The sequence below is a fragment of the Bacillus rossius genome (assembly GCF_032445375.1).
Source record: "Bacillus rossius redtenbacheri isolate Brsri chromosome 4 unlocalized genomic scaffold, Brsri_v3 Brsri_v3_scf4_2, whole genome shotgun sequence".
NCBI classification, from domain to species: Eukaryota; Metazoa; Arthropoda; class Insecta; order Phasmatodea; family Bacillidae; genus Bacillus; species Bacillus rossius.
Window position 1 is genome coordinate 8,276,169 of NW_026962011.1, and position 20,071 is coordinate 8,296,239.

The following is a 20,071-nucleotide window of genomic DNA, read 5'->3' on the forward strand; positions in this document are numbered from 1 at the left end:
TAAAAGGCTAGGTAAAATTAAATAATTTTTTTCCTGAAATAAAAACCCATATCACATAGTGGCCAGTAAAATTGTCTTTAAACCAAGAAAGTAACATTTAATATTTCATTTAATTATTTTTATTCATTTTGCACAAAAATGTTTAAAATGCAACTATGGCAGTTAACTATGCAAACTGTATGCGAGCCATATTCACACACACACACACACACACACACACACATATATATATATATATAATTTGTAAAACGTTCAGCCATTAAAAACGTCAGCACGTTTTACCATGTGGAAAGTAAGTAGTATAAAATAATACCTGGAATGGGGCATACGCCTGTAAAAGGGTCGGCTTAGTCAGGGATGTATTTGTGTTAGTGAGGCAGAATGATAAGAGCGACGTTCGCTGGTGCTTCTAGCGCGGTGTCACCTCTAAACGCAAGGCTTTGGTCAGGTGCGCAGTCTTCTAGTCGTGCCATAGGTAAACTATGAGTGATAACCATAACACCATATATGGCAGAGACATGAAAATAAAGGTGTAATGCATGTCCTATGAGTGCTTTCAAGAATTCATCCGAATAATTATTGTTCTCGAAACACACGTATTGGCCACTTTCACTCTTCTAAACATTCAGAGTTAAAACTAAGTACGTTAACAGAATTACTCATAAACTATTCTTAAATGATTTTCACAGATACCGCTTGGATATCTTGAGCAGTTTTCTGAAAGGCCCCTTAAAGGAGGGGCACGATATTCGAAAGCCTGGTACAGTTGGGCAAATGTTTTTTTTTTTTAACAAGGACAACAATTACTAAGTCCAGGAGGGTATTTTCTGCATAACAAGCGTGAAACATTAATCATTTTAAAAATATATATTTGTGAGTTAAAATGTAACACTTATTCGAGGGTGGATCGATTGTTCGCCAAACTTCCAGGTACAATGAGCATACTGAACGGGCAGAGGAACAGCCTTCAAGGAGGTTGATTCAATCCACAAAGCTCTGCTCGAGCTCTCTCGAGCCACTGTGGAAGCTAGGGCCGGCCGGAGTATACGCGCCGAAGACATTGACGTCATGTGCGGGACTAAGACAGTCAGTGGAGCGTGGTTCTCCAGTTCAGGCACGTGACTCTTGGTGAAGGAGGACGATGAGGGGCAGGGAGAGGGCGCGAAGACGGGTACGACTGTATCTCGTGACCACCCGCTGCTCGTGACGTCACGGTGGAGCTAAGGCGGGGCGGGGTATGGACGGCAGTCTGATGGACTGCTAGGTCGAGGCGATGGAGGAAGAAGCAAAATAAATAAAAACAAGAGCTTGCCCCCTTGGCGGCGTCACCAGGACAGGTTGAGGAAAAGGCGCAGGGGTGGGGAGGGCGAGCCAGAAGAAGACATAAAACTGACGCCTGGTCCGGCGCGAAGGTCAGACAGCCCGCTACGCTTTGGGCAACTGCAGACAGGATGGGTCCGTCGGTAACAGGTAAGAGCATAAACCATTTATATCACCGGCTCTACGATTTTTAGATGCAAACGAATTACCTAATATCATTGATAAACTAGTTAGCCTAAGGCGTCCGTTGAAAAATTGTGAATATAACAAACAATTCAATATACACGAAATATTTTTTATAATTTCGATTTATTTTAATATTGTGCAAATGAAAAATATTTCTGATATATAATGATAAAAAGTATTAAACAAAAAGTTTTATTCAATGAAGAACCACACTGCGTGTGTATAGTCAGTCTCATTCAATAATCTTTAATGAATTATAACAACATACTCACGTAATTAAAATTGCTTTTCATCGTTAAATTGAATGTCACTTAATTTGCGAAGTTTATTATACAAATTAGATAAGTAAAATAACAGTTAAATCTCACAAATAAAATAAAAATAAAAGTTATCTTTTAACTTCTAACGCCATTTTTTGGTGACAAAGATACAAAAATATGAAATGTTGTTGTGTGTAAAACAGCAAGTGTGGCTACCTGCAAAGTGTCGACCTCAGACCCCTGGTGGGCGACTTCCCGTCGCACAGTGGCATTATTAAGGCAGGCGCTGTCTCAGAGCGTTTAGCGATCATTAAGCCAGTGATAACCGTAACTATATTTAGGATTGTATTGGTAGGTGGTAGCACGGAATTTAGTTAGTTAAGAAGAGAGACTGGGATTTAGATAATCTACGTAAAATTTAATTGTATAATATATTTACTATTATTTACAGGATGTGGATTTCGTATTATAAATAACGCAGGGTCAAAAGGAAGTACGAATTGATTTAGAGATATTTCTTAAATCACTATATTATGAACCTGTACCATAGCCTGAGGGTACCATTATACTAGGAATAACAAGGTACAGCCATTAAGTGCCGGGGCACATTACCAAATATTTGTCTCCAACTATGTTTGACAATATAGGTGGTGTAATATTGACGAACAATGGTTTCCACAATAAAAATATATATTGGTCTGAGCTAGAGTAAACTTTTCAATTTTAATCTCTATTTGAAATGAAATAACGCAACAATGGGTTGGATGGAACTTTTGAACTTGTTATGCTATTTGTTCATTTACAGTTTTTTTAAATAAAAAAATATATATTTCACAATAATATTCGTTACATAATAAAAATAAATGTTCAGTGTTTTTTTAAAGTTATAGAACCATAATTTCCTTTTTACACATAAAATATTTTCGAGTAGCACATTCAGATAAACATTATTTTATTTATTTCAATTTTATAAACTCTTTAATCGCTGATGTGTTCGTCACCATTTTACATATTCGATGTGATGAAAACACATCACATTTTCGTTTTCGTTAGGCACGACTTTTATTGGCAAAGTACATCCAACATTCAGCATATTTCAGAACCTGTCTATATGCGAAATATTTTAATGAAACTCAAATCATCCAACTTGTCAAACATGGCTGCGCTAGTGACGTTCTAAGTAAGGGATTTCAGAAACGAATTTGTTATATGTTATATATATACACTGTTATTTCAATACACGATCAGATGGCTCGTTGGTCTAGGGGTATGATTCTCGCTTAGGGTGCGAGAGGTCCCGGGTTCAAATCCCGGACGAGCCCTGTGAAACGTTTTAATTGAATTCTAGGCATAAAACTGATTTTAGAAATAATGTTTCAAGATATTTACTTCATTTTATCAGAGTCACACCATCGTTTCTACCGTTTCAATTAAAATTTCCACAGAATTTTTTGTTGTTGTTGCTACAAATGGTTTTGATATTTTTTCTTAGAGTGCACAATTCAGGTATCTCAAAAATGCCTTAAGTAAATTTATCAAAATCGAACATTAAACAATTGATCTAGAATAATTCACCGAGTAGAAAACGGCAAATACTCCGGTTCAGGCGCATAATGTGACTCCGCCTTAATGTATGCTTATTGTAAGTACTTTCATTAAACACTTCAAACTATTGGAAAACAAATTATTTTGTTAAGTTTAATAACAACATAATTACATTTGTTCATCAGATTAAACACTAAATGAAATTTAAAAAAAAAAATAACTTAAATAATCTTTGATTCATTAAGAATATTAGATCGTTTTTGACGTATTATAACAGCAAAAACCACAAACTCTAACAATTGGATACTCTATTCTTGAATCGCAATACAAATAACATATTGCTGATCAAATAAAATTTATTACGATTTGCGTGACCATGTGATTAAAAAATTATTCCATTACGATCTGTGATAGTCTTAAAATTTATAATATATAATATTTTCTTGAAAATTATAGCACCAATTTCATTGTAATTTTTATTTCCAGTTTTTTATTCGTGCGATTTATCAATATGACATACATACTATAAGGCCAAGTGCAAAAAAAACAACCTCAAAAGCTTGTCAAAATTCAAACAACTCCAAAAAAAAAAAAAAAAAATATCGCTAGTTCAACTTTCCAAAAATTGTTGGTTTTTTAATTAAGGCAAACAACTTTGGGCATTTTTTATTGTTCGTGTTTGTGACATATACTTGTGAAATAATTACAGTTTTTATTGAGGATTGTTATTATTCCTTTAGTTATGTGTTGCATAACATATTCAATAACAAAATTTTAATTTTTTTATGTATTCCTGAATTTAAGTTTTTTCCTCGAATTATTAGTTTGACTTATTTCATATGCATTAAATTATTAAAATGAATAATTATAAATAGGAATAAAATTTTAATAAGTAACATAAAAAATTATTTTTTCAGTGCTAGTGTTGACAGCACTGATAACTGCAAGCAGTGGCCTCCCAAGGTTGGGAAGACATGACGCAGACAGCTTCCTTGGAGACGGAACCAGTGAAATAGCGACAGCTATGCTTCAGGTAAAGTTGAGAAGTTTTACTCTCTCTCTCATTTAACCATTCTCCTGCGTGATACTTATTTTCTTCTCTCAGACCTACTGTGCCCACATTCAACACATCAGAGAGTAAATTTATTACGATTTAATAACAAAAATTTAACATTTGTTTAAACCATATGTACACGTAAAAAAATTAACAAACTGGAATGAGTAATCTTCAGTTTCCTGCAAAAAATATCTTTCAGGAAGACCTTTAGTACATGATGTATAGCATGAAAACAAATCCAAAAAATTAAAAATTCCTTGTTGGTTGTTTATTATAATCAATTAAAAATTTATAACTTATTTGAACGCATGTTAGCTAACATTTAGTATAACTGCGTAGATAAATTAATGCAAAGTGTCCGGATCAGATAGAAAACACTACAACTGGGTATTTTCGGGCAAAGGCGTTTCTGCTGGGAGCAAATACGGAAGCGAATCTTGAATTGTGTTCTGAAAGGAAAAAAAAATCAATTTTGTAACCAACACTATATATATATTTTGTCAACCTTTACACAATACAATGTTGTGGTAACTACGAATTGACTAATGCCTATTAGTTAATGCATAATTACTAGGTTTTGTTGAGACCACGAAATCTTTGAAGGCTGTATATCAACACAAAATATTTTGCAGGATGTATATTGACACGATGATTTTGTATGATGTATAATCACACGATATATTTTGTAGGATGTAAATAGTCACGATAATTATGTAGGATGTATAATTACAATATACATTTTGTTGGATGTTCATTGACACGGTAATTTTGCAGGATGTATAATGATACGATAATTTTGTAGGATGTACGTGACACAAAAAAGATTGTAAGACGTATGCAGACACAATATATTTTTTTAGCATGGTAAAAGCTTTTATGTTTCAAACTTGCGTCTACTTTGCTTGTGGCTGTACGGTCCGCTCCGCATCACTCCGAACTTGGCCTCTACTTACCTCCGTGCCCGAACTCTGGTGCTGCATGCAGAGCTACATCGACGAGGAGAAGAACATGGCCTTCTCGCCGATGGGCTACTCGGCGCTGATGGCGATCCTGGCCGAAGGCGCCCGAGGGGACACGAAGGCGCAGCTGGTGAACGCCCTGCACCTCCCCGCTGAGGACCACTTGGTCCGCGCCGCCTACAAGGGCGTGTTGGAAAACCTCAAGGTCAGCCCCCGAGCCTGGACAGTTTGGCCACTACACACACATACGTATAACATTTCATATTATAGAAATGCCTATAATTCTAAAATAACAACACATTTCGAATTTTGTTGTTTTGATTCAGAACCGTAATTAATTGGCATTTAAACTTTTCTCCGATTGACTTTGAGTTATGAGACTCTTTTAAATTAGGTAATGGCTGGGTCGCAGGAGGCGTTAACTTTCTATTGATTTTAACTATCAACTTAAAGTGGCAGATTGATGAAATAAAATGTATAAAAATGACGTTAAAGAAGACGTGAAAATACAAGATGAAACACAAATATTGTTTACTATATTACAGGCATTTATTATATTTTTAAGTGGGCTCGATTATAAAATATAAGTTTCAATCAAGTGCAGCAAATGATAACATATATTGTTGTAATCATACATCTCTTTTGGAAACGCTTGGGGAAATTATATTGTTATCTCATGAGATATAAATACCTATTGCAATTACATTTAATTCCGATTTTTTCATATTACTTTTAACAAATGTAGTTAGTATCTACTTGTACAAATATATTGTAAGTACTAGCAAGCAAAATAAAATCTTATGCTTAAATATCTAAACTTATAACTCAGTGACTTGAATTTCAAAATGTTTTGTTGGTTGACTTTCAGTGTTTTAAAACAAAATTGGTGTCGAGTGAGCTATTCAAAAGAATTCGGGCAACTAAATGTGACCAAGAATAAATAAAATAATTAGTTTCTTTTCTTTGAAACCAGAATTTATTTTAAATATTTGACTATTGGAATTTCCAATTTATGTATCAATGATAACAAAATACTGGTTACTAAGTCTTCTCCTATCAACTTTTATTTCGTTAGCAACATTGCTTAGAGAATACATACAATATTATATATTGTATGGTTTAGAGAAGCATAATGATAAGGCTAGTGCTGTTTATTTTTGTAACATAGTAACCCCTGATAGATTTGTAATGCTTTTCTTGTTTATTATTTTTTTTGCTTATTTCATCTTTAAGAAATATTCTAAAAATTATGCGTAGGTTAATGTACATAGTCATAGTCATTGCATTGATCCCGGTACGGGAGGTCAGGGAGGCCTGGTCCCCCCCCCCCCCCCCCGGAATTAAAGAGCCCCTCACTGCGCTTTCAAAATAGGTAAATTGTGAAACAAGGTGGTTAAATGTGTACGTCAAAACCATGTTTTATGTAAATACTTTCTGTATATTATACAGTTATCTGCTTACTGCATGAATATAGGCAAAAAAATTATGGACAGTGTACAACAGTACAATTTGTATCAGTTAAGCCAGCGCGCACAACTCTCAGGCCGTAACTTTCCGTGGGGCCCCAATTGAGAATCCTACAGATTTTCTCCCTTGGCCATAGCCTATTGCATTCTATCTGGCCTCGTGTTTGTTGCAGGAGTCCCACAAGCTGAATGTGCCCGAGTTTCACACGTGGTTCTACGTCTACAAGAACTTCTCCATCGAGCCGGAATACAAGCGGGTCCTCGCGGAGAGCTACCTGACGGAGGTGCGCAACGTGGAGCCTCTGTACGAGGAGACCTCCGTCGACCCGCCCGACCCGGAGCTCGAAGCCGCCATGCATTTGGACCACGATGACAACAACGAGAAGATGAAGAACGACAAAGAGGACATGCTACCTGAAAAGCACGGCTCCATGCTAGAAGGTAAACCCATCATCCCTGAGAAGGATGAAATGAAACCTGAAGGACAGAGTGCAATGTCCCAGAAGGAAGTTATGACTGATGGAAAGATAGATATGATGCCAGTAAGACAAGGGGAGATGCCTGAAAAAGAAGTTATGTCCGAGAAAAAAAACAATATGCCCGAGAAACAGGATATGAACTCTGAAAACAAGGATATGCCCAACAAAGAAATGGAGTTTGAAGTGACACCGGAGATGTTAGAAAATAAGCCAGACTCCTTAAAAGATCCATTTATAGAAGATTTACTGAATAAGGAACGTGAAAATGAACATAAGAAAGAAATTGATAAGAAGGAAGAAATGAAAAATGAAGAGATGAAAAAAGAAGAAATTAAAAACGAAGAAATAAAAGACGAAGAAATGAAAAAGCCAGAAATTAAAAACGAAGAAATGAAAAAAGAAGAAATTAAAAACGAAGAAATTAAAAAGGAAGAAATTAAAAAGGAAGAAATGAAAGACGATTCTTCATCATTACCGAAAAAAGAAGAAGATATGATGATGTCTGGAGATGGGGCGGAAAAGGATATGAATAAAAAAGGCAGCATTAGGTTACAGAGATCTGTGAAATATTCGCCGCATGATACTATACCTGATGGAAAACGCGATGACTCAAAGGCTGAAGGAATCAAAGAAAATGCCATGAAAGAAGATAATTTATACAAGGATGGAACAATAATGGAGGAATCAATGATGACACATGCGATGAAAGAAGCTGCTTTGATCGAAGACGCAATGAAAAGTGATAAACATACATCTCCACAAGACAAACTCATGAAAGAAGAACCAAAAAAAGATATTTCAGATTCAGAAATGCACAAAAAATTCGAAATGTCTGAGAATAAACCTATTATGGGCGAAATAAACATGGAAATGGCAACCATGGATAAAACTGACAAAGAGAGGCCATCGATGAACGATAATGATAAGAAGAATCCAGATATGAAGAAAGAGGAAATGGGAAGCATGGACATGGACAAGAGAGTAAGGCGTGGAGTTCTTGGGGACAAGGATGTAACATCGGGAATTTCAGGAAACAGTATCGTCAAAAAAGCATCTGAAAGTAAGTAATTTATTTTTAGTCATCTAAAAGTATTGTATGTTACTGATTACGTAATAATTGTGAAAAAGATAAATTCCTAGAACTATCACGTCCATTTAAATTCTAGCACAGACAGTTAAACTGAATTTCATTGTATTATCGTTAAATTATTTAATCGTGCGGGACACTTGAAAATCATGAACTTTTTCTTAGTAAATAATCGATAAATAACACCGTTTACGCATTATTGATAAATTTTATTTTTCGAATTTTAAGCTAGTGCACCTTACAGTATGCTCTAAAGACGCGTTTTCGGGATGCGTATTTAATTATGTAAATCTTTGACATCGGGATTCATAAAATTATAACAAGTGTCTACTTAGGCGGAAAACCTGTTATTTCTCACCCGTTTGTACAAAAATTCTCTTTTCTTATAATGTATTTCATACACGCTTTTAAACTATTTCGTCCGAATATAAACATTTCTCGACCACCTTAGGTGCCTGCATTGACAGGGATTGATTTTGTAAGAGGTAATATGAATAAGTATCGCGCATGGTCTGAATAAACGTTTTCTGTAATGACGCCTCTGCGAAGACGTCCATAAAATAAGCTTGAAATTATAGTTCGAAGAAGGTCTTCAAGTTGTGATTTTTAAAAGTCTAATTTCTGAAGTAAAGTGCTAATGTTTGGAAACAATATTTGCAAACGCCAAAATTTTATGTTTGCGGAAATAAACTTAAAATGACAGCTACTAGTATAAAAATCCTGGAAAAGAATCTCTAGGACTTTTTTTTTTCTTAAAAATATATTTTGTTTTACGTTTAAGTTATTTTGGGTTTGGTTTACATATTAATAGTTTTTTATCAATTTCATAAAGAATGATAACTACATAGTTAACACCTACATTTTTAACATATTTTTATGACTTCATTAAACCCCAATTATTATATTGAATTGTTTTTTATTGGAATTTAGTGTTTTTTGTAGAGTTTCATTCAATTAAACATAAGCCAGACGCCTTATAACATAGCCTGAAACATAATCCGGAAACATAAGTACTTATCGGCCCTCAGCGTTTTCCGTGAACAGACACACCTGGAATATCCTTGAGCAGTTTTAAAATCGCGTTGTTTTCCCTGAAGCTGAGCGCACCATGTGGGGCGGGGAAGGGGTGAGGGACCCCGTGTTGTGTTGCAAGCCTTGCTGTGGTACGCAGAGCCGGGCGACTCGCTGATGATCGTGTTCAACGCGCTCTACTACAAGGGCTCGTGGGCCACGCCCTTCGGCCGGCGGGAGCGTGGCCAGGCGAGCGTGTTCCACGCCTCCGGCTCGCGCGAGCTGAGCGTGCCGACCATGCACGCCGAGGGCCGCTTCGGCGTGGCCAGCGTGCCCGAGCTGGACAGCACGGCCATCGAGCTGCCCTACCAGGTGAGACGAGCTCGTCACCTGCGATCCATCACCTCTCCCAGTGGCCCACAGTCATTCATATTGACATCCGACCAGTAGCAGATGGTTTCTATTAGGTATTTGTATTTTAGCATATCACCAAATTATTCAGCTAATTTTTTTCCGGTCTCTAGCCATACGCAACGCAGATTCGGTGTGAAGTGTGTCATTAATAAACGTCAATTTTTATAAACCTATAGTTGTCATCAAAAACTTTATTTAATGGTTTATTAAATGAAACTCTTTATTTTTGAAGTTATGCTTCTTTAGGCGCGTTATGACGAAACGATAAAGAGTGAATAATTTTTATGCGCTCGCGCCATAAAACGAAATTTTCTCAGGATGATAAAAGGCTACGTGCAAAAAAAAAGCTCAATAAAAATTAATACTATATTTGTGCTTTTTCATCTTATACTTTAATTATTGATATTTCATATCATTAAAAAACGTAGCAGTGATGGAAATTGTGTTTATAAAAAATTTCAAGTGTATTTAAATAAGTGAGGTTATGATCCTGTATGTATAACAATATAATGTTGCTGGTAAGCTTCCATTTTCGCTTGCAGGGAGTGTCAGTGGAAGGTTTGGTAGTCTCATGGCTGTTTTTAATGGGAGTGTTTGTGGGGTTATGTTCCCTTATGTACCTGAGTAGACGAACACAATCGGCGTTACGAGAATTCCGTAGCAACAGTGTCATTTCTACCTCTACCCTGCCGTCTATCCCCTTCCGGTCGTTACAACTTTCGTAAAGCTTGCTACAATACGTGACTATCCCCCCCCCCCTTTTGTCGTCCCATTCGACCGCTAGTGGAAGCGTTGGTGAGGCGTCGCAGCTGACGCACTTTCATCCACTACCGATCCCTCCAACACGTGCCTTTTTATTCCCCTATTTCGTAACGCCTGAAGATTGTAGCCCCTTCAGCAAAGAAGTTTCCCCTTGTAAAAGGTGTCACTTAAGCGCATGTAGACGACGGGGAGGCGGAGCGGACTGGGCTGTGACGCCGAGGCTTGCCTTGTCCAGGGCGGCCGCTACTCGCTGCTGGTGCTGCTGCCCAACCAGAAGGACGGTCTGCGGGCTCTGATCGCCGACCGCCTCCCCAAGTACCCGCTCAGGGACGTCCTAGCCCGCCTGAGCCCCAAGCAGGTGTACGTCTGCCTGCCGAGCTTCGAGGTGGAGACCACGACCAACCCCACGAAGGCGCTCAACATGGTACGTATTCTCTCTGCCTCCTGAGGTACTCGTTTCTAGCCACTGGAAAAACTCGCGATTTCGTTGACCTTCAGGATATCCTCCACAGTACATTCGAGAATTCAATGACTAATTGGCTGCTGACGTGAGAGTCGTCTTAACTGGTTTGCTCAAAATTGGATACTTCTTTGGTTCAGGGTTTTTCATTGGTACACAGTCGTCCAGATGAATTATGAGCCAAAAGCGAAAGCAGCTAAAAGGTTTATGTATTTTAATTTCAGCCAATTGAATCCGTGAACTTTTCCGGTCTCTACTCATAGCTAGGTGCGTATATTTTTGGCGAAAATATTTCGATACATGCTGACAGTTAAATCAATGAAGCATCGTTCTGTGTTTCGTGATTGGGTGAGTTTCTTTCAGGTACATGTCTACTGTTAGCACACCGATCACAGTAATCCAGTGCGGAATCAAGTGGTCGACCAAATAACCCAATGGCTTCTCTTGCGGACGGTTACCAATCACAAGGAAGAAACAACTGGCGTAAACATACCTTATTGCAGTCTAAGTCTCACATGTCAGTAACCAATGAGCAGATAGCATTTGCCTGAGTATGTAGGGGATTTTGGTGTCTACCCTAGAGGTTATAGAAACCGCGAATTTTTCCAATCCCTATCCAAGTATATTTCGCGCAAACATTTTCAGATCATCTTTGTGTTGAAACTTTGTAGCATGGTCAGTGTTTTTTTTTTTAATGGTTGGTAGGATTTATATCAGGTACGTGTCTACTTTTGGCACACCAGCCACACCCCGCCAATGTGGGAGCAAACGCATCCTGAATGGCCCGGCCAAATAGGGCAATGGCTTCTCTTGCCGCCAATTACAAAGAAACAATCACTAGCGCAACATATATTGTTGCAGTCTAATAGGCAATCAGAATTTATTTCGTGAAAAATGCATGCTCCTATAAAATAACATGCCCCGAAGAATAGAAACCAAAAATAAAATTAAAAAATAAAATTGTATTATCCAACCTTATGCGATTCGGTTAGAAGGTAAAATGTGTCAACAGCCAATGAACACAGTACAATGACTTATTTCTATACAAGGGTATGGAGTTCAGCCCGGTACCAAACAATAAAATGAATTTTGGAATATCTACTTATTATTGAGACTGGGAATAAATTCTTAGGGTACGTTTCGTGATGCAATATAAATTAAAATAGATGTATATATATATATATATATATATATATATATATATATATATATATATATATATAGCGATCGAATCCTAATTTTCTTGAATCCAAATCTTGAATTTAATTCCCAGAGAGATTCCCGAATATGCCTCCCCTTCGAACCTGAATCTAGGTGTCAAGTGTCCAAAATAAAATAATGTATAATATATGAAAAATATTATGTATGGTGTTGAAACCTTATACCCTTTAAGTGGTTGTTTCACAAATGAAGTTTCCAGAATCAGTACATAATGTAATTTCATTATACGTACGATTACATGTTAAATACAATATTTTGGGGGATGGTAACAGGATATTTATAAAAAAAAAAACTTGACCAAGTAAACTACAGAGGGTATAAATGGTAAACATTTGAATTTACTTTATTTCCTCCAGTACTTTTCTTTAAATCTTTCTCCTCGAATATCGAATCATTCGAATACTATGAATTGGTAGGTGTTTGAGGATATGAGGATTTTATTAGCACATCCTAAATGTTTTACATGTTATATGTTTCTGCAGTTGGCCCCTCAGTTAAGGTGGAAGACTGTAGACCAATGAGTGATCCTTATTCAATCGAATTCTGGAATCACAAGAAACCTGGTACCAGCGTCTCTCAACAGCGCAGCCAACAGGCAGGCGAAGTTTGTCCGACAACGTACAGAGGACTGTGGATTCTATCATAGAAGTTAATGAACACTGCTAATTCTTGCATTCCCTACTCCTTAGTCGTACTTAGGGCGGTATTTCAAGAAAAAGTAAGCTCTGCGCATGCGCGTAATTTTAGCAACAGAACGGCAACAAATAGGACACCAAAATTGTTTGCCTAAAAATAGGGGACTGGCTTTATTTTATCATGGACTAGGAATAGAGTTAGGGTACAGGTGTAGCATATTCAACACCTAAACCCTTATTTTTGTGTCTAGGCAAATCGACCTTATTCTAGAGATAAACCAGTGTTCACAGATGCCTCCCTCGCCCTAAAACTATATTTAAAAAAAATCTTTATTTATCTTTTCACTGTTTAAAATCTTTCATTTCCGTAAATTTTCATTCGGCTTTAAGGTAGTGGTCGCCTGGCCGGGTCACCATTAACGGCTTCATGAGCTTCAAGTGTTAACCCGCTATTTTCAAACCGCTCAAGATGCATTAAAGTTGTCTCATTACGAATATCATTTAACAACCATTGCACTTGTCTATTCAAGTTTCGTTCCTAAGTTTCATATATAAGGTGACAAGTAAAAAGACAGAAACGGGTGTTTTCAAGGACTTTTAGGTATGCAAAATCCTACACACAGTGTTCTAAATGGTATACGGAATGTTAGCAAGCATTTATCTTTCATATTCCAACATAAAACTGTAGGATCACCGCTTAAAATCCCACAGAGGTGCTTTAACTACGACAATACTGCAGGCCAGTTCGTTGCTTGGCTCTTAGAGGCGAAGCGGCGTGTGATGCGCGAGCCCGTGTCGCCCTTAAAGCTCACGCGCCCAGCCAGTCAGCCACAACACTTTTCTTTTAATCTGAATGAGTTCCCTGTGATCATTTTATTATTTACAACGCGTAGGAATTATATTTTCCGCAGAGTCGATATCGTAGAAGTAGTTACTAATTTTTGGGGGCAACCCCCTACCCCCCTCAACAAGCATGATTCAGTTAATGAACATCGAGCCAGCTTGAAAGTGGTGCCCGGCGTCGCCAAAAGTCCATGTGCCTGCCTTTGCTTTTCTATTTTATCTCCTGTTTCTTCCAAAACTTCACGAGTAGATCTTATACCCAGCTCTTGTTTTCCTCTTGTCTAAGAAGTTCAAACAGTGCGATGAAGTGTGTTGACCACGTTATATGTTGTTGCAATCTGAGCGTGTTGCTTTGCAGCTGGGAATTAAGGACGTGTTCAGCAAAGAGAAGGCGGACCTGTCAGGGATGTCCAAGGAGTCGGGCCTGTTCGTGGACGACTTGGCCCAGTTCGTCACCATCAAGGTGGAGCCGGACCGTTCGGAGACAAACTACCTCACAGGTGAGACACTAGGAGCTTCGTCTGGTGTTCCGGGTCTCCTGCTGCGACGCACTCGCTCGACACGTGGCGAGCACTCTGAGGGTGGTCGGGTGATCAGATCGCCCGGTCCTGGATCGATTCTTAGGGTGGGTCAGTGGGTGTCCTGGAGGAACTCTTGCTATCCCATCCATCGACTCCGACCGTGTTTCGCTGTCGTCCCGTCGCCCCTCCTATTCTCCATTGATGATATCACAAGTTTCTATTCGAACCTTCAGGAGAAGAGTGAATATTCACTTGGTTTTTTTCTGGTTCTTTCCGTATGTGAAGTTGACGTTTACATTAACATGCCTAAAAGATAATTTTTTTTCTCTATAAACTGAGTTTATTGACTGGGGTAAAGGTTATTTTTTTTCCATTTCATCGCGAAGCGTTCTGTTGCACAAATCTCTATATAGTCTATCTATATTTGCTATGAAAATAACTTATATATGCAGTAAGTATAGCAATAATCACAAAATACCTGAGATAGATTTTTGTCGTTAATTATAAAATTTGATTTTAAATAATAATGAAAGAACTTTTATTTTAACTATAAACATAGGTGATTACATTTTTCAGTGTTGATAGCCATGACCAATATTAAGTAGTTGAAGTACTGTACTGTATTTACTAATATGTATATTTATACAACAGACTGACGTAGTCTCCTTCTAAATTCACAGTCATTTGTATTCCCTACTAAAATTTTCTTGTCTATCGGTTGACTCACTTCTTGAATCCTCGCCTTTTCGTGGGTGGGTTTTCGCGATTAGCTGGTGGTTATTTGGCTCACAGTCGTAAAGAGGAATGTCGAAATATTTGTGATCCAATCACCAAATAAATGCGACTGTACAAACGGTTGCAGTCCACCTTACGACCAAATCATCCTCGAAATTACTGGGTCTCTAGTCATAGCTGTTTCATTAAGCATAGTAAGTATTGTTAGTTTGAAAAGGAGCCGTGCGATGGGAGATATTTGTTTTTACAAATCGGCTTAACTCGGTTGTCTCCTAGATCTTAACCTACGAGATTCATACCTTCTTATTATTATAATTTATATATGTCCCATGCTGTCATTTGGTTCTTAATAATAATGCTGGTAATTTACTAAGGCTATTGGATCTACGTATTGAATAATGGTTTTATATTATCTTCTTATATTATTAATTCTATAAATAAATATCAGCTAAACAAACGCTATAAACATAAACTTTACTACAAACGTTGTTATAAGAGTACCAAAGTATCATAAAATTGTATAGCCTATATTATAAATTTTTTTAAATTTTTTCAAGACCATATCTCACACACTATCCTTATCAGTTTCTTCCCTTGCCACGTGCTTCGCCGCAAGCAACATGGTCGTCCACGTGGTCGTTGGCCGAGCTGCTGTCGGGAGCGCAACAGCAGGCGTGTTGTCCGCAGGCTCCAGCGAGCACGCCGCCGAGACCAGGACCGGCGACGAGGAGCGGTTCGTCGCCGACCGCCCGTTCCTGTACTTCGTGGTCGACAGGACCGTCCACGACCTGGTGGTGGTGGCGGGCAAGGTGACGGACCCCACCCTCAAGACGTCGCCGTACGTCAAGAAGGTCAAGTTCTGAGGCGTGCCGCGGACTGGGGCGCCGCCGCCCTCGTGCGGCCAGTCGGGGAAACCACTCGGAAGAGCATTACAAGGCCCTGGCACACTGTCAAATTTCCGCTTCACAAACACCTTTCCGCGTGTCGCGCCAAATAAAGTTGGAGGGTCGTGACGTCACCTAAAAACTTCACAGGCACAGCTGTTGGATCAAAATCGTGCCCAGCCAAAATGGAAATTTCATTTGTTTCCGGCACAACGACTATTTGGCGATTAATGAGATTAAAAGAAGTTAAATAACTAGAATAATACTAATATGAATGTTGTATGCGAAAATATTTCACGTGTAAAAACGAAATTATGTTTACATATAATTTTAAAAAATCGCTGGTCGTTTATTTCACTATGCAACGAATATAATTGAGATTTAAATTTGTACATGTTAAAAAATAATTTTTTAATGGATGAACACAGTAACAAGTTTCAAAATTCAATCTAGCACTGTTTAGTTTCAAATTGAGATTAAAATTGAAAAGTTTGAGATTGTTCAGACCAAAAATTAACTTTGATAGTGTGACATATATTTTAGGTTATCTGTCCAAATATATTTGATGGGGAAATTTTGAAGCCATTTTCTGTCCAGCACTACTCCTCCAACTCGATAGTCATAATACTGGAGGCAAAATTTTGACAGTGTAGCAGGGCTTTAAAGCTAGGGGTTGGAAGAGTCGATTGGGATAGCACATGTGGATAGTAGCTCGTTCTCTCTCCTTCCCCCGCTTCACAATTTTCCACTACACGGCTCACCAGCCCACGTACTTCAGCTGTGTGAACCGGCGCAGTCTAGCAGAGCACAGCTGGCTAGCTAAACCCCTGGTGCTCAGTTTACTCAAGAAGATAAGGTGGTCTTTAAAAGAAACTATTAAAAGTTGTAGAACTGTACCGCGAGAACGTATGCGTGTGGAACATTTGCATTGTACATTACAGAAACCAGGTCACTTAACAGGCAGCATATGAGGCAATTAATTTCTCCCTTTCATGCTAGCCTAAATATTCTCGTGTCTCTTGCAGCAACGCTTCTGCGCAGTTTTTTTTTTCAAAACATTCTCATAGGGCACGTCGACGAACACGATTGCGCATTGTATGCTAGACGCCACTTCTGTGCTGAACCATCCCCATTTTTTAATTCTGTGTGTGGACAGCCACTCCACCATGTAAAGATAGTAGAGCAGCCAGGATAGTTCACTTGCTCTCGTTGCTGTCCCATTTACTCAGTCCGTGTGATCCTCCCTTGAACATGTGTGTAAACTGCAGGCACAACCTGCGCAGCAAATGTTTTCGAAACCATCACAGAACAGCTTATTTGCCAATAGACCTGTCATGGCGATCGCTAACGGCACTTTCTCGAGGTTATATAATCTCGTGTCTCTTTGTTTACCCAAGCCTCGATGCAGTTAGTGATTCGTTCATCATTATTCGTGAATTTTAAAATATATTAAATATTTTTTTTTACAAATTTTCGAATAAATATTTCTTAACAAACGCACGTGTCAATGTTTAAAACTCCCTGACTTTGACATTTATGATGGCACAGAAGACAATAATAAGTCTGTATCATATCGTTAGTCTATGAATAGTATAACTGGAAAAAAACCACAAACAAATAATTTTGTTGTAAACTTAAATAAATTAGCTTAGAACTCACTGTAACTGTTCCTCAAATTTTCTACAAAAGAAAGCTTCAAATAATGACATTTAAATTATGAGTATTAGTGCATTCCAACTAATATGAACATTATTTGATTATTTAAGTATTTTCTTTCCGTCCAGAAGTATTCAAAACCAAAACTACTTGTCCATACAATATGTCCCCTGGAACAAGTGCAAGCTAAGTTACGTTCCAGTTTATTTTGGTTCAGTTGTAGACAGAAATAACTATCCGAAGTTGATTGGAAACAGTTCACAACAAGCTGAAATGCACTGTAAAGTTTGCATGACTTGCAACATACACATGTACAGTTAGTATGAAACTGATTTAGTTGCTGGTGACTTCTTCAAAGAAGTGCCACCAAGAAGTTTTCTGAAGGTTTTTTAGTTAAACAAGGATGTGTTATGCGTATAGGTCATACGTGATTCATATGTTACGTGTTGATGAAAATAATAAACCATTATTTATTTATAATATATTTTCCGTTCCAAAAGTTATTCTAGCCATCGTATAGTTTATTTATACATTTTTCTTAGGTTATTGATGAATTATAGTAAAGTCTTCTCAGAAACGGTTGCATGTTATTTGTCATACAAATACTTTTTCACGAAAATAAGTTATTTTATCAATAAGAGTAAATGTTTTTAATAAAAAATAAATTATAATTGTCTATGTTTTAATTAGCCATAATACCCAGCCAAATATAAGAGTACAATTCAACACAAATATAGTGTTAGAGTGTGTGCAATTTTTTTTATATATATTTCACTTACTTAACGTCAATAAAAATTTTACATTTTAAAAGTAATCTAGCCCTGGACGTGAAAGTTTTTACCTAGTTATCAATTTTAAAGTCTATGTAGACAGTATATCAAACACGCCTGCCTCACTATCTATCTGGCGCGTCCCTGCAGCGTTGCCATGGCAACCAAACACCAAATGCCGCCTGCACAGAGATAACGTGGACGCTAAAATGGCCACGTGTGACATTAGACACTGTCGTCACCCTGCGCACTGAAAAAAACCAATCTACAGATCGTATTAAGTAGCTAGGTCATCCGACTGGGCGCGTGTCAGTATGCAGCAACAGCAGAATTAAGTAAGCTGGGACGTGTTCCGACGTGTCAGACTTCAGCGACCTAGTGATACAGTGGTGAGAAATGTGTTGGGGGGAAAAAATATATGAGCGTGTCTAATTTCTATACTTTTACAAAGGATTCCTTTAGTAACCAGTTGCCAAATTTGTAACAATGTACATCATCAGGCGATGGTTATTTTATTTTATATGAAATACGTTTTTTCGATATAATAATGAGTATTTCTAACGAAAATAGGTGTATAATTTAATATTTAAATTGTATTTTCATTCAAGCTTAAATTTTTAAACCATTAAAATGATAATCGAATAATCAATAATTCGACTTTAATTGGTTGTAACATGCTTATTATGTGCACAGTTAATAATGGAAAGCTATTCAGGGAACTGTTTACAAATGACTTAAACTAATGTACGTAATGGGACAAAACAAAGAATAAATTCCCGGGTAAGAATGTGGTTCCAGTATTGCTGCGAACACTATTTTGTACTGGTAGAGTTAGTTTAGGAAGTGTGAAACTTCTTTGGGCGATTTCAGGCCGAATTTAAATACAAAGTTATCGTGAAGCATTGTTATGAATTGCGAGGCACTTAGCCAAAGATATATAAAGATAGCACAATGCCTTATGGTTATGCTGGGCTTGGTTTCATTATTCTCACCCCCCCCCCCCCCCCAAACTCCTTCACCACCTCAAAAAAAAAAAAAAAACAAGATACTTAAATGAACGAAAGAATAAAACAGAGATTGAGGCATGCGCTTGTTTCATAAACAAGAATATATATCTTGTACAGTCAGCTGTGAATACCTTGAATTTTATATTTGCTACCAGACAGTTCCTGCGTTTCCCGCATAGATAGCGCTACCTGTTGTGAATTTCAGTTTTTCGTGCAGAGATTTAGCGTGTTTCAAATGGTAGAATTGTTTTGGAAAACAGTAACACGCGCAGATTTCTTTATGGTGTATTTCAACGTGAGTAAAATTTATTGTTAATTAAACATTATTAGAAAATTGTCTTACTTCTCTCTCTCTCTCTTTCTCTCTCTCCCGTTTTACTCCTTACGATATATTTACGAATCGAGGTTTTAATTTCCAAAGAAGTTTAATTTCTATCATATGTACTGATCTACACGCACTCTTTGTTTTATATAAATGTATAAATTTACAAATATCTATAATTTTCTAGAATATTATTTTCCATTTACAAAAAAAAAATACAGTTTAAATTCACACCCCTTCGATTACACCTTCGGGTCTCCCACCCAGCCTACGCACCAACTTCCCAGTCTCCACTTCACTGCAGTAAGAATTTACACAAGGGGAGAGACCATGCTTACAGTTCTGCATAGACAAAGATTGAAGAAGCTGGTGGTCTGCACCATGTTTGCGGGACACACCCAAAACATTGGTCCAAGTGTAGCGTCTACACTGTGGAAACTGCATTTCATGTGAATGCGATAAGAGTCGAAA

General features: G+C 37.6%; 1 protein-coding gene and 1 non-coding gene across 2 annotated transcripts; both read left to right on the forward strand.

Moving 5' to 3' along the window:
- Positions 1 to 1,325: 1,325 nt before the first annotated feature.
- Positions 1,326 to 18,169, forward strand: LOC134542306 (uncharacterized). The gene is made up of 8 exons (XM_063386452.1): positions 1,326 to 1,470; positions 4,229 to 4,344; positions 5,353 to 5,532; positions 6,967 to 8,332; positions 9,531 to 9,742; positions 10,782 to 10,970; positions 14,064 to 14,205; positions 15,649 to 18,169. Exons 1-8 carry the CDS (start codon positions 1,452 to 1,454, stop codon positions 15,822 to 15,824), a joined length of 2,400 nt encoding a protein of 799 aa, XP_063242522.1. The 5' UTR covers positions 1,326 to 1,451; the 3' UTR covers positions 15,825 to 18,169.
- On the forward strand, positions 3,017 to 3,088 carry Trnap-agg (transfer RNA proline (anticodon AGG)). The gene has a single exon. It is a non-coding gene; the product is annotated as a tRNA-Pro (tRNA).
- Positions 18,170 to 20,071: the final 1,902 nt, after the last annotated feature.